Below are 24,694 nucleotides of genomic sequence, written 5' to 3'. Positions count from 1 at the left end.
TGAAAGGACAGTGTTTCCTTATTTCTTCTCCAGGACCAAGACTAGTTACTAAAGTTACTAAGCATATAGCTTTATTTTAGTTTTCTTTTTATTTCATCGCCAAGCCATTATATAACTGTTCTCTTAGTTCTATTTAATCTACATCATTTCAAAGATTTCCCACATTTCCTTGGAATCCTAGTATTTGTTGTTTCTTCCAATGCACTATATTTCATTTCATTCATAAGCTGAAATGTATTCTGCCATAACTCAGTCACAATGCATGCATGCACTTTGTTTCAGTTTCTTGAGACTTCCTATGAGACTCTTTTGTCCTTTCATAATTCTCCTAGGGAGTCCACACATGCAGGGAACAGGGGGACAAAGGGGAGAAGAAGAGAGGTCTTTCTTTAGATCTCACCATTGTGTGAAAACTAATAAAGCATGTCACTGCAATTCTTCCTTGATGCTATAATATTCTCATACCCACCATGAATGTCTCTTTCAATTGCCCCTTGGATGACCCTTAACATGAAACTTCCTGCGTAAACACTCAGGTAAAATTCTCAAAGCTTACAGTTCTCATTTAGAAGGCAAAGTAATGTTTTTAAGTTAGAAGTGAAGTGACCAGCCTCCATGATGATGTACTGGTTTAATGAAAATAGCAGCATCTGTTCTCAACAAGGAATCTTTTACATTTGAGTACTGTGCTGTGTGTCACGGTGGTGGCAAATGTTCTATTACATTTGTCACTTGATGTAATAATCAGAAGGCCAAAGTTATTTTGATTGTTAACATTTTTCCAAGGACTTCTACATGACTTTAATATATACACATAAGCCACCTTATTAAGATAGGTTCTAAGGTTGTTTTTTTCTACTGAAATCAAACTTTTTTAGTCAATAGATACTTATAGTGCTAAAAAAAAGGTTTTGTATTCTTATAATACCTTTATGTCAATTGAGTAGCTGCAAGGATATAATGTGCTATAGAATATGATTTGTGAAAACCTGCTTATCTCTTTCTAAGCTCTTCCCTAGAGAGATGGGTAGACTAGTCTCCAAAAAAAAATTTGTAGAGATAAAAAAGTAAGAATAAGGGCTAGAAATTACTGACTATTTTCTTGGTCTTTTAGTGTTAAAAATAAGGCCTGAGATTTTCAAAAAATTAAGTATACTCTGCTCTTTCAGATTTCTTGAGGTCTGATTCTTTAATATCATCAAAACTATGTCACCTCCAATACTTGGTCTAGTCCAGTAGCTCTTCACATCTTTGTTTTCTTTACTGTTATGTCTGCTTCCTCATACAACACTTCAGGGACTGTGATATCAGAATATAAATGTGGAAGTTGTACTTTAATTAATGAAATTATTTAAATGTTGAGAGATCTTGGTTTTTCATCTGTTTACTGTCCTCCAAGTTTCATCCTTAAACATTCTCACCACACTATGGCTTAGTTTGGTTTCCTATAAGGCTTTCTATAAACTTTTGTTTCCTTCACTGCATCTGCCTGTTTTACGAGGTGACAATCAAATCTTTCACCATCCTCCTGTGTTGTTTAAAAATATTCTAAGCCCTGGGAGACAGTCTCCTAGGACTCCCTGCTAAAACTTCCCCTGACACTTCCCACTTCCTTTGTGGGAGGTGTTGGAGAAAGTATAAAAGAGAAAGTTTTGGCGCCTTTTCTCTCTCAATCCTGGAGATGCTCTCCACTCTGGAGATGCTCTCCACCCTGGAGACCCTCTTGACCCTGGACATTCTCTTGGCCCTGAGCTCTCTCTTGGTGCCTTTTTCAGAGATCTACCTCCTAGCTTCCCTAGACCTTACCTTTTCTAATCTAAATAAACCTAGCTATTCCAACAATAAATGCTACCTGATCTTTATTAGGCTCCGAAGAGCTTGGGTTAATTTCCCCTCCTGGGCTTGGAGGCTACCCTGGCTACCCTTCCTCAGGCTTCCCTACCTTCCTTTCCCTTTCTACCCTACCTTTCGCTTCTACCTCTAAAATTCCCTTTCACACTCCACAACACAATAAGAGTTTACAAATAAGTTTATATTTTAAATTGTTAGTTACAATCTCTCTTCACTTAGGAAGATCAAATGTCTGTTGGCTAATATGGTCTGCAGCCAGCTATTTTGGTTTCTTTGTTGTAGCAATAAATTCATATCTGTTAAATTTTGTCAGGAAATGGTAATATTCTATGTCAATATCTGTTCTTTCATCCGTTTTCAAATTTTTGGCATTAACAATAAATGGCTCAAAAGGCACATCTTCTTGTTTATAATATCTTTTAATCTGGCATTATGATCTTTAAAGTAAGACAGTGGTCTGATGGTATAAAGATAGCTGATTCAAGTGACTATCACATTGATAACAAACAATGTCCTATCTGTTAAAATATAATCATTTCATTTTGCACAATGCCATTTGATGTTCACTATGTGCATGCTTAGGATGAATTACCATCCTGATTCTCTTCCTAAATAAAATATTTCTCATATATAGGGGGTCCTTCTACATAGTCTACAAGTCTTTGGTGTCTCCCATTTCTTATTCTTGAATCATATTTTCTAACATAGTTTTTACCATCCTCCCCAAAAATGACACTAAAGACACTAAAGCCAACCAATATTTAAGTAAAAATTCATTTAATTTAGAGTTTCTCTGACTCCTCATCCTTTGCAAGTTGTTGGCAAATAACTTAGACTTATCTTTCTATCTCTTTGTAAATGCTATATATTTAAGGGTTTAGAAATGGCCAATGTTCTATGAAATATTTGTTGCCTCAGATGACAATGCCTTTGTCTTTCCAGGGGAGTGGTCTGTGAAATATCTTCTATTTATACAGATCTCTTTTTTTCCTTGTCTTCCAGGTTAATTTACAGAAATAATGTCAAAAATGATACAACTCAGTTCTTTGGATAATATGAAGACTCACTAGACAAAGACATCACATTTGGAATACCTACAGCTAAGTTATTATTTACAGACTATCTAAAAGCTACTTACATTTAGCACCCCTTGTTACCTTTTCCATTAGCCTAGCATCAATACAGAGGCAGAAGGAAGTTGTTCAGGATTAAGGGTCATTTTAAATCTTTTATTATTTCAGAGATTTTAATATACAAAAGAAAATTATCATCACCAAGTAGCCAGCCATATCTATTGAAAAGTCTCTCTATAGTTAGCTATGCTAGGTTTTGGAAAACAGATTGTTACTAGACCTATTCTTTTTTTTCTTCCAGTTGCATGTAGAAATCTTTAATATTTATTAAAATTTTTGAGGGGTTCCAAATTCTTTCCCTTCTTCCTTCCTTGAGAGGCAAATAATTTGATATAGGTTATGCATGTGCAATAATGCAAAAAAAAAATTTATATTAGGCCTGGGATCATTCTTAAAACCTTTTCAACATGGTAGAACAGTCCAAAAACTGTATTCTGCTGGTACAGCCTTCAAAAACTCAGGCTTTTCTTAATAGCACAATGAAAAAATCAGATGGTCTTGTGAAGGCTCAACTAATTACTCAAAATTTTCCCCACTAAGTAGATACCTAATCCTTGCTCTTCAGACTCAAGTTAGAGTAAAAGGGACATCAAGAGATGGATGATATGGTAGACCTCCCTGCTTTGAAGCAGATAAAACTTCCAGCTATAGATTTTATACCTTTCTAAAAACTGAATTTCAAAAGCCAGATTATAATTACTAGATAATCTTTTCATGTTATTAGTGTCCCTATCAAAAGGCAATGGAAAAACACCTGGTGGTTACATTCAGGATCTTATATATTATCAATAATGTGTTCTGGAAGTGATATCTTAAACCCTCTCTGCTCAACTCATGCTCCATGCAAGGTTAGGCAGGTTTTTCCTTAAAGATAATGAGATATTTCTTAGTTGTCTCAGAGGACTAAGGGTTCAGACTGTTGAAATCACTTTCTCATGGCCTCAGTACCTTTTAGTTTGGTAGGCAGAGGGAAATGGAGCTCTGCTTAGCTGACTCAACTTCAGGTATCCCCAGTGTCTACGCTTTTGAATAGACTTCTCCTGCTATGGCTAAGTTAATCTCCTTTTGTTAATTGCTAAATGACTCCTCGTTTTGTTCCAATATTAAACCTAAACTACTAGGGGACTGGCCTAAGTCAGGTCCAGCCCAGAACAACTTCTATTCAAACAGTATAAAAGACACTGAAGACAAGTATGCCTGGAAAAAAAGGTGGGTTGGCACAAGTAATAAATAGAGTGGTCCAAGTATTGTAACAATTGCCCACAAAACAGTAAAACAATCAGAGAAAATGCTCTAACATAAGGATTTAGAACAATCTATAGAGGATTTAAGGGAAGAGAAAAATGAAGAGTAACACAGGACGAGCACATAGATACAATTTTTACTAACAAAAAAAAATACTCATGTTGATATAATCACAGATTCATTAAGTTATTAAAAATAGATCCCATAAAATGATGACAGATTATATGCTAGAGTCAAACCTGCACAGTAGTAACTGGCTTCTCTACTTCAGGTGTTTCCTCAGAAAAAAGAGGTTCGAAATCATTCATGCTTTCAACATCTTCTAGAGATTGTTCAAGTTGCTCCAAGTCGGGTGTCTAAAATAAAAGAGATTCCTTTAATTTAAGTGAACAAGGGTATTAGCCTTAATTCTAGATGTAACCTGACACAGGAAGGAATATGATCTTATCTGAAAGTTCGCAAATTTACATAATGTAAAAAACTTCCTAGGCTTATAAAATGATCATACATTAATGAATATCTTTTTTTAAAATTTAGAATATTTTTCCATGGATACATGATTCATGATTTTCTTCCCCTCTTCCCTCTCCCCTCCTGGAGCTGATAAGCAATTCCACTGGGTTTTACATATATCATTGTTCAAAACCTATTTCCATGTTATTCATATTTGCAAGGGTAATCTTTTAACATTTAACCCTAATCATATCTCTATTGAACCACATGATCAATCATATGTTTTTCTTCTGCATTTCTGTTCCCACAGTTCTTTCTCTGGATGTGGATAGTGTTCTTTCTCATAAGTCCCTCTGGAGTGTCCTGGGTCATTGTACTGCTGCTAGTAGAAAAGTCTATTACATTCGACTGTGCCATAATGTATCAATCTCTGTGTATAATGTTCTCCTGGTTCTGCTCTTTTCTCTCTGCATCAATTCCTGAAGATCATTCCAGTTCACATAGAATTCCTCTAGTTCATTATTCCTTTCAGCACAATAGTATCCCATCACCATCAGATACCACAATTTGTTCAGCCATCCCCCCAATCAATGGACACCCCCTCATTTTCTAATTTTTTTGCCACCACAAGGAATGCAGCTATAAATATTTTTGTACAAGTTGTTTTCCTTATTATTTCTTTGGGGTACAAACCCAGCAGTGGTATGGCTGGATCAAAGGGCAGGCAGTCTTTTAAAGCTCTTTGGGCATAGTTCCAAATTGCCCTCCAGAACGACTGGATCAATTCACAACTCCACCAACAGTGTATTAGTGTCCCAATTTTGTCACATCCCCTCCAACATTTATCACTTTCCTTTGCTGCCATATTGGCCAGTCTGCTAGTTGTAAGGTGGTACCTCAAAGTTGTTTTAATTTGCATTTCTCTAATCAGGAGGGATTTAGAACACTTTTTCATGTGCTTATTGATCGTTTTGATTTAATCATGTGAAAACTGCCTATTCATGTCCCTTGACCATTTGTTGAGTGGGAATGGCTTGATTTTTTTTATAAATTTTACTTACTTCCTTATATATTTGGGAAATTAAACCTCTGTCAGAAAGTTTTGTTATAAAAATGTTCTCCCGGGGCTTCCAGGTTAAGATGGTGGCAGAGTAAAAAGACCTCTCCTAACCCATGCATATAGGACTCCTCAAGAAGACATAAAAACAAATCCAGATGAACGAAAGGACCCCACAACAGGGCACAACATTGAAGGTACGTGGAATCGGGGCACTTCCATGCTATAAAGGGGTGAAACAGCTCTCACTAAAACACAAGCTCCCCCCCCCCACACCACCTACAGTGCCAAAGCCAGTGCACAAGAGCTAGAGTGAGCTTGGGGCACCCATTAAGTCATTGGCAGCTCCAGGGCCTGTTCCTGAGAGCAGCAAGACTTAAGACCCCAAGAGGCTAAAGAACACGTGGACTTTGAACACAGACCCTGAGCCCAGGCATGGTCGCAGCTGCAGACACGGATTCTGAGCACAGGCACAGAACATGTGTGGGGACCCAGAGCAGAGGGGTGCATGATTGGGGAAGCAGCGCTCTGAGACTATTAAAGGAGCTTCAGGCAGAGGAATAAGCAAGGGGACCACCAGGAGGCTTGACCCTGAGAACAACTAGACCTGTGACCTCAGAAGCCCAAAGAGTGCAGACAGATCCTAGGCATGAGGATAAAGCTGAGATGGTGCTGGGCTAACAATGGCAAGCCAGAGACAAGAACCCCAGAAGAGAAAGATCAAGAAGAAATCTTTAACACTTGACAACTTTTACACAGAAAAAATCCAGACAACAGAGCAAACAGCAGAGGAGAACAAACAAGTAATCATATCCAAACCTTTCCAAAAAAATGAAAACTGGTCACAAGCTTTTGAAGAGTTCAAATCTGAGATTATGTGAAAGATGGTAGAGAACTGGCAAGAAAATAACAGTTTAAAAGGCAGAATTTCGCAATTAGAAAGTAATGCTCAGAAATCAAATGAATTGATAAGCAAATTGAAGACCAGAAATGACCAGCTGGAAGCCTTGAAGAACCAAACAGACCAGATTCAAAAGGAAAACCAAAAGATTATAGCCGAAAACCAGTCTCTAAAGGCTAGAATTGGGCAATTAGAAAACGATGCCCCCAAATCAAAAGAATTGATAAACAAATTGGAGATCAAAATCAAACAGGTGGAAAACAGGATAGACCAAATTGAAAAGGAAAATCAAAAGAATATAACAGAAAACCAGTCTCTAAAGACAAGAATTGGGCAAGTAGAAGCCAATGATCTCTCAAGACAACAAGAACAAATACAGAAAAGGCAAAAGACTGATAAAATAGAAGGAAACATGAAATATCTCACCGAGAAATTGACAGATCAAGAAAACAGGTCTAGAAGAGTGTAGTATACAAAATTGGGGTCATATAGTTTTTTCTAGCTTTGGCTGAGTTCCAAAAGCTGTTAGAGGTTTAGAATCTTGAGGAAAAGCAGTTGACTGGATCTTCCGTAGAGGGAGGTGGTCAATGAGCGAGCTGCTTTGATTACCTAACTTTAATATTGAAATTTAGCCTAGCTTTGATATATTTACTTAAGAAATCATTATTTTAGATAAATCCTTTATATCTTCCTTTCCTAATACCACCCCTGCTTTCCCTCCCTTATCTTATGTGTCTGTGGAGTTAATAAGGAGAGTAATTAGAGAGGAGTTAAATCTGTGAAGTTACCTAATTGACAGCATTAGTTATAGTTAGTCAAATCATCATTTATTCCCTTTAGATAGAAATAGCATTTTGTAAAGCTGAGTTTAAAGGCAGGTCCTTACTCAGACTCCATCTTTACTTCCCTTCCCCCACCTGAGGTTCCTGAGACAACTGATAGGGCTTTCCTTTGATCCACCTTCCTAACAAACATCCTTCAAACAAAATAAACCCTTTTATTTTCCAACAGCCCTATTAGTGTAATTTGTCTGTTAGTTATCAAGAGGGAAGAAGAGGGAAAGAGACAACATACTCTGGGCTTAGAGGGAAGCTGGGGCATCCATCTTGAAGGAAGGTGTTACTTCAAAATAGGTCCCTTCCTGTGAAATTAACTAAAGCCTGTTTGTTAATTTCAGTCTAGTCTATTTCCCTCAGCTTGTGTTTGAGTCTAAGTCCCAGTCTGTAAGCCTGCTGTGTTTGTCTGTTTAGTTTAACTTCTCTTCTCCTAGAAGATCTCTGTTTCCCTTCTGTGTTATACTCCTGACTTCAGTCCTATTATACCCTGAATCTCCTTTAATCCCAGGCTACCTGTAACCAAGATTAACCACTTAGCAAGTCTCCAACATCCTCCTTTCAAATTCCCTTATACCCCCACCTTTCCTCAAATTACCTACATAACAAGAGACAATTTGAGAATTATTGGTCTTCCTGAAAAAGCAGAAATTAATAGAAATTTGGACTCCATACTAAAGGAAATTATTCAGCAAAATTGCCCTGAAGTTCTACAAGAGGGCAATATAGACATTGAAAGGATCCATAGATCACCCTCTACACTAAACTCTGAAAAGACAAACCCCAGGAATATAATAGCCAAATTCAAGAGCTTCCAAGTAAAAGAAAAAAATTTTACAAGAAGCCAGAAAGAGATAATTCAGATATCAAGGAGCACCAATCAGGATCACACAGGATCTGGCAGCCTCTACACTAAAAGACTGCAAGCCTTGGAATATGATATTCAGAAAGGCAAGAGAACTGGGTCTACAACCAAGGATCACCTACCCATCAAAACTGACTATATACTTCCAGGGGAAAGTATGGGCATTCAACAAGATAGAAGATTTCCAAGTATTTGCACAAAAAAGACCAGGACTAAATGGAGAGTTCGATATCCAACCACAAAAAACCAAGAGAAACATGAAAAGGTAAATAAGAAACAGAGGGGAAATAAAGAAAATTTATTTTTAAATTTGCCTCTTTAAGGGCTTCAATAAGATCGAATTATTTGTATTCCTATATGGAGAAATGTTATGTGTAATTCTCTGTAGTGAACTCTATTCACTATTATAGTATCCACTATTATAGTAATTAGAAGAATTATTCACAGGGAGAGGTTGGAGTACTAAATGGTCTAAGATGATAAGGGGGTGGGTGGGAAAGAGGGGGGTGAATAGTAGAGGACACCAAGAGAAACTTGAATGAATAAGAAAAATAGGATATTCTATTACACACAAAGAGGGCATGGGAAGGGGAGGGGATGAATACTATTATAAGAAGGAGAGGAAGAGAGGAAGAGAGCATTAAGAGGTAATATTTAAACCTTACTCTCAGTGGAATTAACCCTGAGAGGGAATAGCTATATCCAGTGAGATACAGAACTAACCCTACTGAGAAAGTCAAAAGGGATAAACCAAGGGGAGCAGAGGAGTGGGGAGGTCAAAAAAGGAAGGGGAGGAGAAGGGAGAGGGAATTCATTAGGCCTTAAAAATAAAAAGAGGTGAATAACAAGGGAGGGGATAGAAAGGGTAGTAAATCAAGGGAGGGGACAAGGGTTACTGGTTTAAAACAAATCACTGGCTTAAAAGGAAATAAGTAAGAAGGAGGACTAGAACTAAGAGAGGATACCAAAATGTTGGGGAATACATAACTGATAATTATAACTCTAAATGTAAATGGGATGATTGATTATACTAAATTAAAAAGCTTTTGTACAAACAAAAAAAATGTAGCCAAAATCAGAAGGGAAACGACAAATTGGGAAAAAATCTTTATAACAAAAAACTCTGACAGGTCTAATTACTCAAATATACAAGGAGTTAAATCAATTGTATAAAAAAATCAAGCCATTCCCCAATTGATAAATGGGCAAGGGACATGAATAGGCAATTTTTAGATAAAGAAATCAAAACTATCAATAAGCACATGAGAAAGTGCTCTAAATCTCTAATAATTAGAGAAATGCAAATCAAAACAACGCTGAGGTATCACCTCACACCTAGAAGATTGGCTAAAATGATAGTAGGGGAGAGTAATGAATGTTGGAGGGGATGTGACCAAATTGGGACATTAATGCATTGCTGGTGGAGTTGTGAACTGATCCAACCATTCTGGATAGCAATTTGGAACTACACTCAAAGGGCTATAAAAGATTGCCTGCCCTTTGATCCAGCCATACTATTGTTGGATCTGTACCCCAAAGAGATTATAGATAAACAGACTTGTACGAAAATATTTATAGCCGTGATTTTTGTGGTGGCAAAAAACTGGAAAACGAGGGTATGCTCTTCAATTGGGGAATGGCTGAACAAACTGTGGTATATGCTGGTGTGGATTATTGCGCTAAAAGGAATAATAAACTGGAGGAATTCCATGTGAACTGGAAAGACCTCCAGGAATTGATGCAAAGCGAAAGGAGCAGAGCCAGAAGAACACTGTACACAGAGACTGATATACTGTGGTAAAATAGAATGTAATGGACTTCTGTACCAGCAGCAATGCAATGACACAGGACAGTTCTGAGGGATTTACGGTAAAGAACGTGACCCACATTCAGAGGAAGAACTGCAGGAGAGGAAACATATAAGAAAAACAACTGCTTGAATGCATGGTTTGAGGCGGACATGATTGGGGACGTAGACTCGAAACTACCACACCAATGCAACTAACAACAATTTAGAAATGTCTTGAATGATGACACATGTTAAAACCAGGGGAAATACGCATCGGCTATGGCAGGGGAGGTCGGGTGAAGGGGAAAGAACCTGAATCATGTAACCATGATAACTTTTCTAAAAAATAAAAATTATTTAAAAAAAAAAAAGAGGAGGGAATTAAGGCAAAATAAAGGTTAAGTGGCTTTCACAGGGTTGCATATTGAGTGTCCTTAGCCAAATCTGAACTCAAGTTTTCCTGACTCCAGGCCAGATGTTTGAGCAACTGTACTACCTATGGGTCCCCTACTACTCTGAATTTCCTTTAAAACTAGTTCTGTTTTCTTTACTAATATTGGATTATTTTGGCTTATTTGATCTTCTGTTAATATGGATGTGTTATATGGCTATTTGTTGGGGGGGTTGTATTCTCAGTTTTATTGGCTTATTGTATAGGCTCTGCTAATTGTTTTTACTTTTCTGGTGTTATGTTTTCACACTGATTAAATAATCAATCAGTTAGTTTATTAATTTGATTTCTGATCTCTTCTTTTACACCAGTTAGCTAAAGGTTTGTCAATTTTGTTAGACTTTCAAAGATCTGTTTTAGATTTGTTTATCATTGCTAGAGCCTTTTGAGTTTTCAGTTAGCTTTTGATTTTTTTCAAATGCAAATTCAGTTCATTAGTCTTCTAATGTGTTACTTTATGCTTTTGGAGATATAAATTTTCCCTTCTGGACTAATTTTACTGGCCCCCAGAAATCTTAAGATGTTGTTTCATCATTATTATTTAATCTCAGATATTCATTGTTTCTCTTATTTGTTCATTGGCCCATTCATTATTTAGAATTTAATTATATCTCCATTTAAATTTTCTTCTGTTTGTTTCCTAAATGGATTATTCTCTTTATATTGTGTTACCATATTTAAAGCATCTATTTAGTATTTCTGTCTTTTAAAATGTGTTTTTCAATATATCTATATCATTATGCATGATCACTATTTGTAAAAGTTGCATGTGATATTGAGAAATATATATTTTCCTTAGCACTAAAAAATAAATAAAAAATAAAAATGTTCTCCCAGTTCATTGCTTTCCTTCTAATTTTGGTTGCATTGGTTTTGTCTGTACAAAACCCTTTTACTTTGATGTAATCAAAGTCATTCATTTTACATTTTGTAATGTTCTCTATCTCTTCTTTGGTCTTAAATTCCTTCATTTCCCACAGATCTGACAGGTATACTATTCTGTGTTCACCTAATTTATTTATGATTTCCTTCTTTATATTTAAGTCATTTACACATTTTGAATTTATCTTGGAATAGAGTGTAAGATGTTGATCTAAACCTATTTTTTCCCATTCTGTTTTCCAATTTTCCCAGCAGTTTTTGTCAAATAAGCAAGTTCTTGTCCCAAAAGCTGGGCTCTTTGGGTTTATCAAACACTAGCTTGCATTGATCCACCCTTCTGACTCTTAGCCATATTGTTTTGATAACCACTGCTTTATAGTAGTTTAAGATCTGGTACTACTAGGCCCTCATCCTTCACTTTTTTTTTTCCATTATTTCCCTTGATATTCTTAATCTCTTGCTCTTCCAGATGAACTTTGTTATTTTTTTTCTAATTTTATAAAAAAGCTTTTTGGTAGTTTGATAGATATGGCACTGAACAAGATGATTAATTTGGGTAAGATTATCATTTTTATTATGTTAGCACATCCTACATGAGCAATTTACATTTTCCCAGTTATTTAGATCTAGTTTTAGTTGTATGAAGTGTTTTGTGGTTGTGTTCATGTAATTCTTGTGTTTGTCTTGGTAGATAAATTCCTAAATATTTTATGTCTAGAGTGATTTTAAATGGAGTTTCTCTTTCTAACTCCTGCTGCTGAATTTTGTTGGAAATATATAGAAATGCTGATGATTTATGTTATCTTGTACCCTGCCACTCTGCTATAGTTGTTAATTATTTCTACTAGTCTTTTAGTTGATTTTCTAGGATTCTTTAAGTATACCATCATATATCTGTAAAGACTGGTAGTTTAGTTTTCTCATTACCTACTTTAATCCTTCAATTTCTTTTTCTTCTCTAATTGCTACTGCTATCATTTATAATACAATATTGAATAACAGAGGTGATGATAGGCATCCTTGCTTCACTCCTGATCTTACTGGGAAGCCTTCTAACTTGTCCCCATTGCAGATGATACTTGCTGATGTTTTTAAATATATATTGTTTATTATTTTGAGGAATGGCCCTTCTATTCCTATACTTTCTAGTGTTTTCAAAAGGAATGGGTGTTGTATTTTTCTGTATCTATTGAGATATTCATGTGATCTGTTAGTTTGATTATTAATATGGTCAATTATGTGGATGGTTTTCCTAATATTAAGCCATCCTTGCATTCCTGGTATAAATCCCACCTGGTCATAGTGGATAATCTTCATGATAACTTGCTGGAGTCTTTTTGCTAGTATTCTATTTAAGATTTTTGCATCTATGTTCATTAGGGAAATTGGTGTATAGTTTTCTTTCTGTTTTTGGTCTTTCTGGCTTTGGAATCAATACCATATTTGTGTCATAAAAAGAATTTGGTAAGACTCCTTTGTTTATGTTGTTAAATAATTTATATAGTATTGGGATTAGTTGTTCTTTTAATTTTTGACAGAATTGACTTGTGAATCCATCTGGCACTGGGAATTTTTTCTTAGGAAGTTCCTTACTGGCTTGTTCAATTTCTTTTTCTTAGGTATTTTATTTCCTCTTTTGTTAATCTAAGCAATTTATATTTTTGTAAATATTCACCCATTTCACCAAGATCATAATATTTATTGGCACATAATTGGGCAAAATAGTCCTTAATAATTACCTTAATTTCCTCTTCATTAGAGGTGAGACTACCCTTTGATACTGTTAATTTAATTCTCTTCTTTTTTGATTAGATGAGTATTTTATTTGTTTTTTCAAAGTACTAGCTCTTAGTCTTATTTATTAGTTTAATAGTTCTTTTACTTTCAATTTGATTAATTTCTCCTTTAATTTTTAGGATTTCCAATTTAGTTTTTATCTGGGGGTTTTTAATTTGATTTTTTTCTAATTTTTTAAGTTGCAAGCCCAATTCATTGATCTCCTCCCTCTCGATTTTGTTGCTATATGCACTCAGAGATATAAATTTTCCCAAGTACTGCTTTGGCTGTATCCCACAGGTTTTGATATGATGTCTCCTCATTGTCCTTCTCTTTAATTTAATTTGTAATTGTTCCTATGATTTATTTTTTGACCCACCAGTTTTTAAGAATTAGATTATTTAGTTTCTAATTACTTTTAAATTTGCTTTTCCATAGATCCTTGTTAAGTATAATTTTTATTGCATTATGATCTGAAAAAGTTGTATTTGTTATTTCTGCTTTTCTGCATCTATTTGTAATACTTCTATGCCCTAGTACATGATCAATCTTTATATATATACCATTTACTGCTGAGAAGAAAGTATTTTCCTTTTTATTCCTATTCAGTTTTCTCCAGATATCTATCAAGTCTAATTTTTCTAGCATGTCATTCACTTCCCTTATTTCTTTCTTATTTATTTTTCGGTTCAATTGATCTAGTTCTAAAAGGGGAAGGTTGAGATCCCACACTAATATGGTCTTACTATCTATTTCCTCCTTGAGCTCCTTTAATTTTTCCTTTAGAAATCTAGATGCTATGGCATTTGGTGCATAAAAGTTTAGTACTGATATTACTTCATTGTTTCTAATACCCTTTAATAGAATGTAATTTCCTTCCTTATCTCTTTTAATCAGATCAATTTCTACTTTAGCTTTGTCTCATATCATGATTGCTACTCCTGTTTTTTTACTTTAGATGACACATAATAAATTCTGCTTCAGCCTTTTACCTTAAATCTGTGTGTATTATCCTGCCTCAAATATGTTTCTTGTAAACAACATATAATAGGATTCTGTTTTTTAATCCACTCTGCTACCAGCTTCCATTTAATAGGTGAGTTCATCCCATTCACATTCAGAGTTATGATTACTGTGTATTGCCTTTCATCATATTATCCCCTTTAAATCCTGCTCTATTCCCTTTCTCTCTTTTCCTTCTCACCAGTATTTGCTTTTTGTCACTCCCCCACTTCCTCCTCCCTCTTCCCTTATCTTATTCCCCTTCTACTTCTCTGTGGGATAAGATAGAATTCTATACCCCACTGAGTATACTTGTTTTACCCTCTCTGAGCCCTTTACAATTTAAACATTGCCCATCACCACCTTTATCCTCTCCTCTCTATGATTTTTCATGCCTCTTTGTTATATAATTTACCCCATTCTATCTCTTCCTTCCCTTTTCTCTCAGTGCAACCCTCTCAGCCCTTGATTTTTTATATATCATTTATATGCATACATATATCATACATCTATATCATTCCATATCATCACATTTACATATACATCATATCATCATAATCAGCTTACTTCTCTACCTTCTAAGTAAATTCCTTCTATGTTCTCTACTATTAAGAGTAATTTTTAAGAATTACAGAAATCCTCTTTCCATGTAAACATAAATAAACATTTTAACCTTAATGAGTCCCTTAAATTTTCTTTTTCTTATTTACCTTTTTGGGCTTCTCTTATATCTCGTGTTTAGACTTCAAATTTTTTGTTTAGATCTGGTTTATTCCTCAGGAATGCTTGGAAATCTATCTTATTGAATGTCCATTTTTTCCCCCTGAAAGAATAGTTTTGCTGGATAGGTGACTCTGGGTTGGAAACTCAAATCTTTTGCCTTCCTCAATATCATATTCCATGCCTTTCGATCCTTTAATGTAGAAGATACTAGGTCCTGTGTGATCTTGACTGTAAATCCATGGTATTTGAATGGTTTCTTTCTGGCTGCTTGAAGTATTTTTCCTTTGGCTTGGTGGCTCTTGAATTTAGCTATTATATTCCTAGAAGTTGTCACTTGAGGATTTCTTTCTGGAGGTAATCTGTGAATTTTTTCAATTTCAATTGTATTTTCTTGTCTGAGGATCTCTGGGCAGTAATATTATATCCAAGGTTTTTTCTTGATCATAGCTTTCAGGTAGTCCGATAATTCTCAAATTGTCTCTCCCAAGTCTATTTTTAGAATCAGTTGTTTTTTTCAATAAGATATTCCATGTTTTCCTCTATTTTTCATTCCTTTGATTTTGCTTTATTGTTTATTGATTTCTCAAGAGATCGTTAGTTTCTAGACAGTTAATTCTGATTTTTAAAGCTTGCTTTTCCTCTGTCAGTTTTTGGTTCTCCTTTTTTAATTGACCCATTTCTTCTTGCATTACTTTCCTTTCTCCTTGCATCACTTTCATTTCTCTTTCCCACTTTTTCTCTGCCTCTCTTATTTTTGAAGTCCTTTTTGAGTTCTTCCAGAATCTGTGTCCAATTCATATTTTTCTTTTGGACTTTGGGTGTTTCCTTTGCTTTCATTGTCCCTTTCTGTGTCTATACTTTGCTCTTTGTCTTCATGAAAATTCTTTAGTTAGGTGGTTTGTTTTGTTTTTTTATTTGCTCATTTTTCCTATCTAATTATAGATAGGCTTAGGGGAATGATATGATGATCTGAGGGGTTGAAAGCTCTGAGAATCCCCTCCCCTTGCTGATTCAATTGGCCCTTGTTATGCCCATAGATTAAAGACTTGCTTCAGGCTTAGGGGTAAGCTTTTGATCTCATTCTGATCTTGATCAGGTCAGGGACCTACCAAATTTTAGCCTCAGGCTTAGTCTTAGTTTTTGGTCTCACAGTGTATTTGATCCAATCAGACACACCCTAGATCGTCCAGTTTTGGAGCTCACTCTGAGCTTTAGGCAAAAAGAGCAGTACTTAGTACTATCATCTACCCCAAGGTGTGAATTAAGTCCTAGTCCCAAGCCCAGACTAGAATTCCCTGGGCTGGGGTTCTAGATTTTCTCTATAGGTTTGAAATTTCAAGGGGTATAAACTAGCTTTTACCAGCAGGGTTTTGATGTCAGCTTGAGAATAGGTTTCCCAAATCCTGGACAGCAGATTGAGGGGGTTGGGGGGAGGGCCCCCGCAATGGTGAAGGGGGGTTGCTCTTGGCTTGCTCTTCCCTCCTTATTGGTTCTTTCACTCCTGTATTCATTTTGTGGCGATATTTTAATTTCAGTTGGGGAGGATTCTCATGGTGGCACAGAGTTGCTGAAGATTACTTCGCCATCTTGGCTCCACCTCCCAGAAGTCCATTAATTAATATCTTAATGAAGGAATCTCAAGACTTTAAGAAATGAACATCATAAAATGGGAGCTTTGTCTCCAACCTTAATCTACTCCCTCATCATTTATCTAAATCCTATTTATTCTTTAAAATCCAGCAAATCTTGCCTTCCTTTGAAAACACTTTTGTGACCACACTAAAATTGCAGGAAACCTTTTGTGCCAGGGAACCAGTTTGGCATTAAGATACTATTGTCCACTTATATGCAGAAAATTTGTTGCTCTTACATTAGATAAAGCATGAGAACTAAATATTTTTAACCTATTAAGATGAGTTGAAGAGTTAGCTTTTGTTAATGTACATATGTTTTAGTGAGTTCTGAATTATACCAGTAGACCAAAAAAGAAATAATTTTAGGAATGGTGATTTAGAGTTTATATTTTCTTATCTCTTTATAAAAAGCAGTTACAAGTTCCTACTATAAGCAAAACTATCCTAGGCCCTAAAGAAGAAACTACCTTCTCACTAGGAAAAAAAATGTTGCAAGCAAAAACAAGTAGGTAAGAAAGCACAAGATATATCAATAGTGACTAATTTGAGGTGTTAATAGAGATTAATGAAGCTCACCGACAGCTCCTCTCAAATATGAATAATTAAGATAACTGGACAGTATGCCTACCCTAAACTTATGGAGGTCAAACCTATTCATGCTATTAAGATATCAATATGTTTCAAAAAAAAATCTGAAAAACATATGATTATACTTAATGTTGCCATGGTGGCACAATTTTTTTAGTAGTAAAAACTGTAGGGAAAGTGATTGTCCATCAGTTAGGGAATGGATGAACAAACTGTGTATATGACTGTAATAGAATTTTATTACAGCATAAAAAATGATGAATATGAAGAATTCTGAGGAACTTAGTAAGATTTATGGGTGAACTAATGAAAAGTAAACAGAAGCAGGAGAACAATTTACACAATGGCCACAAAAATATATAGGAAAACACTGAAAGACCTTTGAATTCTGATCTGTTACTAATTATAACTTCCAAGGTATGAAGTAGAAAGTTAGTGAACTATAGATGTATAACAAGTCATACATTGTAAAGCACAATTTATTGATTTCTTTGTTACAAGGGGGTAATCTACTGGGGCAGTATAGCTGAAAAATCATTGAAAAAAATGACATGTTAAAAAAAAGGAGGATCAATACATCCCCCCAAATAGAAAAGAATGTAAAGTTTTATAGAATTATATATTCAAAAGGAAAAAAATGTAATCAGTTTAAAAGGTTACACTTAAAAATAATGAAATTACAAAGGTGAGAAAGTTGAGTGAAAAGAACCTGAGTTCAGGGAGAAGAGAGAGAAGAAAGTAAAAAGAAACTAGGTAACAGGCAGTTTGCAGAAAAAGAAATCAAAAGCTATTAATAGTCACAAGAAAAAATGCTCTAAATCACTCTTGACTAGCAAAATTGAAACAATTCTGAGACATCACCTCAGACCTGTAAGATTAGTCAACATGAAAGAAAAGGAAAATGACAAACACTGGAGAGGATGTAGAATTAATGCACTGTGGGTGGAGTTGTAAATTGGTCCAACTATTCTGGAAAACAATTTAGAACTTTGCTCAAAAAGCATATCCTTTGACTATCACTACAAGGTGATCCCAAATGATCAAAGAAAAAAGGACCTGTATGAACAAAAATATTTATAGCAGTTTTGTGTGTGTGTTGGAAAAGAACTAGAGATTATAGGGATGTCCAACTGAGGAACAGCTGAATAAGTTGTGAAGGAATACTATTGTGGTATGAAATGATGAAGGGGATGGTTTCAGAAAACCTGGGAAGACTTATGTGAACTGATACAGAGTGAAATGGTAGAACCAGAACACCATATACAGTAACAACAATTTTGTAAGGATGATTAACTGTGAAAGATTTGGTCATTCTGATCAATATAATGATCCAAGTCAACTCTAAAAGATCATGATGAAAAATGCTATCTCCATAAATAGAACAAGTCCAAGTGCAGACTGAAACATAAATTTTTCATTTTATTTTTATTGCTTTTCTTTTTGCAACATGGCTAAAATGGAAATGTTTTGCAGGATTTCATTTGTATAATTGATATCACTGCTTGTCTTCTCAATTGATGTGGGAGGGAATTTGGAACTCAAAATAAAAAAGCATACACTAAAAATAAATAATAAATTTGTATAAAAAAAATAACCTTATGTGAGGAAATCCAGGAATCAGAAGAAAAAAAATATGTATGAAGCAAGATGAACATAGGCAGAAATAGAATCAATGTTTTCATTGAAGCGTAGGAAAGATCACATGTACAGAAAGAGGAAATAGATGAGCATCAGCATCATATTAAAAGCTAGGTACAAAAACATACTATAATGAGATAAAAGGAAGGCAGAGGAGTATAAATTAGTTGCACTTCAATACCTCAAACATTTGTTATTTCATTGGTTTGAATAGACTCCCCATTGATATAATCCAGTCACTTTGTGTCTTAATGGATGAGTAAATGAGTTTTTTGGATAAAAAATTAAGTGCTTTTTCTATATTACATAGTGAAATAGTAAGGAAGGATTATTTAGTATCAATGTGATGACTACAGATCATACTGCTAGGGTGTGCATGTTATTCTTCCATCTCATACACCTTCTTTCCTATCTGATGCCCTGGCCTTATTAATTAGGGAGATTCTGAGTCATCATTCTTATCATTATTTGCATCTATTCTATAGGGATTCTATTTGGGCTCCTCTCTCAGCTCTCTTACTAGATACAATATTAATATTAATTATATGCAAAAAGGCAAGCAAAGAAAGGGTTGCTTTTCCAAAACAGGGTTCGGATGAAAAAAGATAAAACAGGTCTCTTTTAGAAGGTGAATTCTTCCTATTATTTGGCATCATTTTACTGGAGGAAGGGCTCAAAAGTAATCCCACTTGTCTTTCTAAGGGCTCTTCATTTACCTCTGATTTGGTATCTACCACATCCACTTCAATATTGACTTCTGCCTGGAGGATTTTCTGCTTAGTTTGTTCCACTGACAAACTCAGTTTTTGTATATATGATTGTAGTTCCTCTGGAGAGTCCATGTTCAATTCTACCAGGGCTTTGTGAAACTGATCCATCTGACCATCTTCTAGAAGTTCCTACAATGATATTGTTTAGAATTTCATTTAGTTGAAGATTAAAACTGAATACTCTGACTAAAGAAAGACAAAGCTTTAAAAATTATAAGTTGGAAAAACAATTTAAAAAACTCAGACCTAGAAAGGACAGTTAGCAACTTATATCTCAACATTATATCTACATTAGCTAAGGCACATGTACTAACTCATACTCAGGGCCAAGAACAGGTTTTCATCACCTTAAGTAACCATACACATACACTTCAATACTTCAAGCATTTGTTATTTCACTGGTTTGGGTAGTCTCCACTGATATAATCCAGAGTCCCTTTGTGCATATTAGATAGTTGAATAAGTTGTTTGGCCAAAAAATTTATCACCTGCTGATTGGCCTTCTGGCAATAAACACTTAGGTAGGTTTAATCTCAGATGACAGACACAAAGTATAGTCTGCTGCTGGGCATGATAAATAGAACATACATATCATCAAAATTATTTAGTTTGTGATTCAGGTTAATGACTGATACTGTTACAATGGGTGGGGGTCTTGACCTAATTCCCACTGGGGTTTATACATTATATAAAAAGTTCTTCAAATAAACAATGAACAAACTGCAATAAAATGCTAGTGAAAAAGATTTGTGGTTTATCATTGGAGACTCGGGCTTAAGGAGAACCACATTAGGAAGTTTTACAATCCTCAATAACACACAGACATCTCCCTTAACATTCTTTTATAATTTAAATCCATTTTTTTTTTGGCTTGAGCAAAGACAGAAAATTTCAGTCCCTAGTTCACTGCTGATAGTAAATTTCACATTAGCTTTGGGAATAAAACTGTAGCCCTAGACCTTTTTAATGAAGATACAGCTACATATCACTCATGACTAAAAATCACTACTTTTAACAATGTTTCCCTGAATAAGTCCCATAGCTCCAAAAATCTCTATTTGATTCTGAAGATTAAAATGTTGGGACAAGCCTCGTTGCTCTAAGCTAGGAGTTTCACAGAAGAAGCTCCAGCCTTACTCAGGAACATATGCTAAATACCAATATGCCATTACTTGCACAAAGAGAAGTCTGTCCAGCCGCTCTTGGTCAAGTTGTAGTTTTTCTTCTCGGCGTCGAGCATTAAGTTCCTGAAGCCGCCTCAGCTGCTGCTGCCGTCTCTCCTGTTTCTCTTCAGATGTCAAGGTGCTACCAAGCAACTTACTGGAGAAGGGGAGCTGCATCTTATGAACATTATTTTCATAATACTCAGGAGACCTCCACTTCTGCAATTCTTTTTTTAAATTTTAGAGAATTATTAAAGAGAAATGTTACTGTGGATCAACACTATACTAAATATAGCAATACCTATTAGAACATTAGATTAGGAGTCAGGAGATGTGGGTTCTAATTATGTCCCTAACTAGCTATGTGACTTTGGAAGAGTCACGATCTCTTGGATTTAAGTTTCCACACCTATAAAATGAAAACACACTGGACTATATGATTACTAAAGGTCACTTGTAGGTCCACAAAGACACTTTGTTGTCAGAAATTCTACTGTAAATAAAAATAACAAAGGAAGCATAGAGTTATATTATAGGAGGTGGGGAAAGAAAAATACGAAAAAATCAAATAGCACATAACAGAAATGAGTGGAACATAGGAAACATTTACTTAGGCATGGAAGGAAACCTAGAAGGAAAGGACCTGTAGAATAGAGTTGTGCTATAGCAGAATAAGTCTCAGATGGAAAAAGAAGTCTGTGACTTAGATGCATATGCTCCCACACCCCCTTTTGCTCATTCTCTTCAGGGGGAAATGTGCAGAGGTAGGGAGAGAAGTCCACTAGTCACCAAAAATGATTAAATAAGGTTTCCCTCCTGGGTTGATGTAGATGTTTTCGGGGGTGCTCTTCCCCAAGTCTCCATACTTGCTTCCTAATCCTTAAAATTCCATTAATAAACAAAATCTTTTATTGTATAATTAAAAAAAGAAGTTTGAGAATGTAAATGTTAGGCACTGAGGTAAAATCATTCATGCTAAAGTTAATCACAAAGAAATGACTATCAGAATCATTTCTGTTTCTATAAAAGAAGAGGAAGGCACTAGGAATGTAAAAACCAGAGCAGGAAAGGAATTCAGGAGGGGAAAGTTTAGAAAAGACAAATTTATCTGCAACTTAGCTTTACCCTTGAGTATTCTGGACAGAAAAAAAGTGTACATGTAGATTATGCTGGGCACACCCATGAAAGAATACAATTTACTGAAAACAATTATACCAAGTTTCTAGAATTTGGGGGGTTGGCTTGTTTTTATAATGGTTGACTTCCACTAAAATACAACTGTAATACCTCATCATGATATTGCTGACATAGGGAATGACTCTGAGAAGCTAGGTGGCACAAAACAGAATGCTGACCTTAGAGTCAAAAAGACCAAAGTTCAAATCTAGCCTCAGACACTTAGTAGCAAGTCATTTAACCTTTATCTCCTCAGTTTCCTTAACTGTAAAAATAGGGATAATATCACCTCCCAGGGTTGTTATTAGGACAAAATAAGATAGCATATATAAAGTGTTTACCATAGTGCCTGGCATATAGGCACTATATAAATGCCAGCTATTATTGTTCTACAAAGGTTAGCCAGCAGTACCATGCAGCATATATATCGAGTACAGCTCCAGTGACTGATTGGTCACCATCAAAGAAATTACTTAGGTAAGCTCTGAGAAGTTCATCAATATGTAGGCCAGAGTGATTAATACTTTCGCTGTAGTAACCCACAAGGACCATTTAAGTATCCAGGGGGTTTCAGTACACACTGAAGGATAGAATATTTAGACTAATGAAATTACACATCCTTAAGTACCGAAAGAATGAATGAATGTTTTTGTTGTTTTTTTAAACTCTTACCTTCCATCTTGGAGTCAATACTGTGTATTGGCGCCAAGGCAAAAGAGTAGTGAGGGTAGGCAATGGGGGTCAAGTGACTTGCCCAGGGCAACACAGCTGGGAAATATCAGAGGCCAGATCTGAACCTAGGACCTCCTGTCTCTAGGCCTGGCTCTCAATCCACTGAGCTACCCAGTTGCCCCTGAATGAATCTTATTATAAAACACTATTCCCAGAAATTTTGTTGACTGAGCTTTTACTGTCCTATTTTCCATGATTTACTCTCTTGTGAAATTCCATCCAGAATGTTTTTCCTTTATTTTAAGCTATGTATCCCATTTTCAAATATTGTTGTGGGTATAATCTTTGAAAAAAGTTTGATGTAATAAAGTAGAGTGCTAAACTCTAAATAAAAATCTCTCTCGGTGTCTGGAAGATCTGGCTTCAAACCCAGTCTCAGATATTTACACAAGCTATGCCATTGAAAAAGTCACTTAACCTCTCTGAGCCCAGTAGCCTCTACAAAACAGAAATAATAATGGAGCTTATTTCATAGGGTGATCAGAAGGATTGAATGAGATAATATAAACACTACATTTTGTGAACATTTAATGTGATTTACTACCTTATAAATATCTCTAATAATATAACTTTATAGGTAAAATATGAAAATAATGTATCTCTTGTTTATCTGAAGCAGTTAAGTACTCTAAGATACTAATGAGCTAGGAATAAAGAAGGTCATAAGAACTGACCTCTTTTATCATAATTTATCATTCAAACCACTAAATTAGTATCTACAAAACCATGAAGTTCTAAGAGATGACCATATTAGTGGTCCTTCTATAGTAGGAAATGGTGTCCCTTTGAGCTCTAACTTTCCAAGATACTATAAATAAGATGTGGGGTCAACTTCCAGCTTTGTCATTTACAACTTCTATAATCTGGTGCAAGTTTCACCTTACTTCTCTATTTCTCTATGCTGTTTCCTCATTTATAAACAGGTAGAACTTGGCCTGAATGACATCTAAGGCCATAAATTTTATGGTCTCTTTCTAAGCATTTATTGAATTACTGTGCGATGCAAAGTACTCTACAGATTTCAACACAAATGTCAGTTGTTAGTAGTAGTATTTCTATTGTTATTATGTACTAGCATTATCCTAGTTGCCTAGAAGGATTTTTTAAAAAGGTAAGACATGACTCCTGCCATTAAAAAACTTAAAGAGGGAAAGACTATCTACCTGGTTCCGGGTTAAGATGGCAGCAGAGTAAGAAGCAGCTCTTAACCTCTCCTGACCGAAACACACAAAACTCCTCAAGGGGACATAAAAACAAGTCCAGACGAACGGAGGAACCCCACAACAGGGCACAGCGTGGAAGGTACGTGGAATCGAGGCATTTCCATGCTATGAAGGGCTCTCACTAAATCGCGGGCTGAGCAACCGCCCCACCCCCACCCCCTCCACACACAACACCTGTAGCTCCGAAGCCAGCTAAAAAGAAATAGAGCAAGTTTGGGGCACCCATCGAGTCATTGGTAGCTCCGGGACCTGTTCCTGAGAGCAGCAAGACTTAGGACCCCATTAAGCCAAAAAAGGCACGCGAAATCTGAGCGCAGGAGCAGGACGCAGGGCGCAGAGCACAGGCTGAGCAGAGCGCAGGCACTGCGGAGGCGTGGGTGGAGGCAGACACAACCAGGAACTAAAAAGCCTAAGTGGGGAACCAGTGCAGACGGGTATACGACTGTGGAAGCAGCGCCCTGAGACTTGTAAAGAAACCTCCAGCAGAGGATCAAGCAAGAGGGCCCACCAGGGGGCTTGACCTTGGAAAAAACCAGAACTCAGACCTCAGGAGCCAATAGATTGCGAACAGACACTGAGCGCGAGGATAAAGCTGAGAAGCTGCTGGGCTAATGATGGCTACTCAGCATCAGGAAGTTCAGAAGAGAAAGAATAATAACAAAAAGAAGAAGTCTTTAACACTCGACAGCTTTTACACAGAGAAAATCCAGACAACCGAGCAAACAGAGGAGGAGAACAAACAAGCATCCGGACCCTCCTCAAATAAGGAAAACTCCTCACAAGCTATGGAAGAGTTCAAAACTGAGATT

At 35.9% G+C, this 24,694-nt stretch overlaps 1 protein-coding gene across 1 annotated transcript in view; it reads right to left on the bottom strand.

Annotated features, from left to right (window-relative positions):
- The window catches only part of ACTR5 (actin related protein 5), a 50,141-nt gene that overhangs the window by 8,819 nt on the left and 16,628 nt on the right, over positions 1–24,694 (bottom strand). The window contains exons 4-6 of the mRNA XM_044659801.1: positions 20,764–20,981; positions 19,538–19,720; positions 4,469–4,585 (exon numbers count right to left, since the gene is read on the bottom strand). Of these exons, the coding sequence (XP_044515736.1) occupies positions 4,469–4,585; positions 19,538–19,720; positions 20,764–20,981 (518 nt within the window). The remainder of the gene's footprint in view (positions 1–4,468; positions 4,586–19,537; positions 19,721–20,763; positions 20,982–24,694) is intronic.

This window comes from Gracilinanus agilis, chromosome 2, assembly GCF_016433145.1.
Source record: "Gracilinanus agilis isolate LMUSP501 chromosome 2, AgileGrace, whole genome shotgun sequence".
Lineage (NCBI taxonomy): Eukaryota > Metazoa > Chordata > Mammalia > Didelphimorphia > Didelphidae > Gracilinanus > Gracilinanus agilis.
The sequence above is the reverse complement of the archived record's forward strand: the minus strand, read 5'-3'. Positions and strand labels throughout refer to the sequence as shown.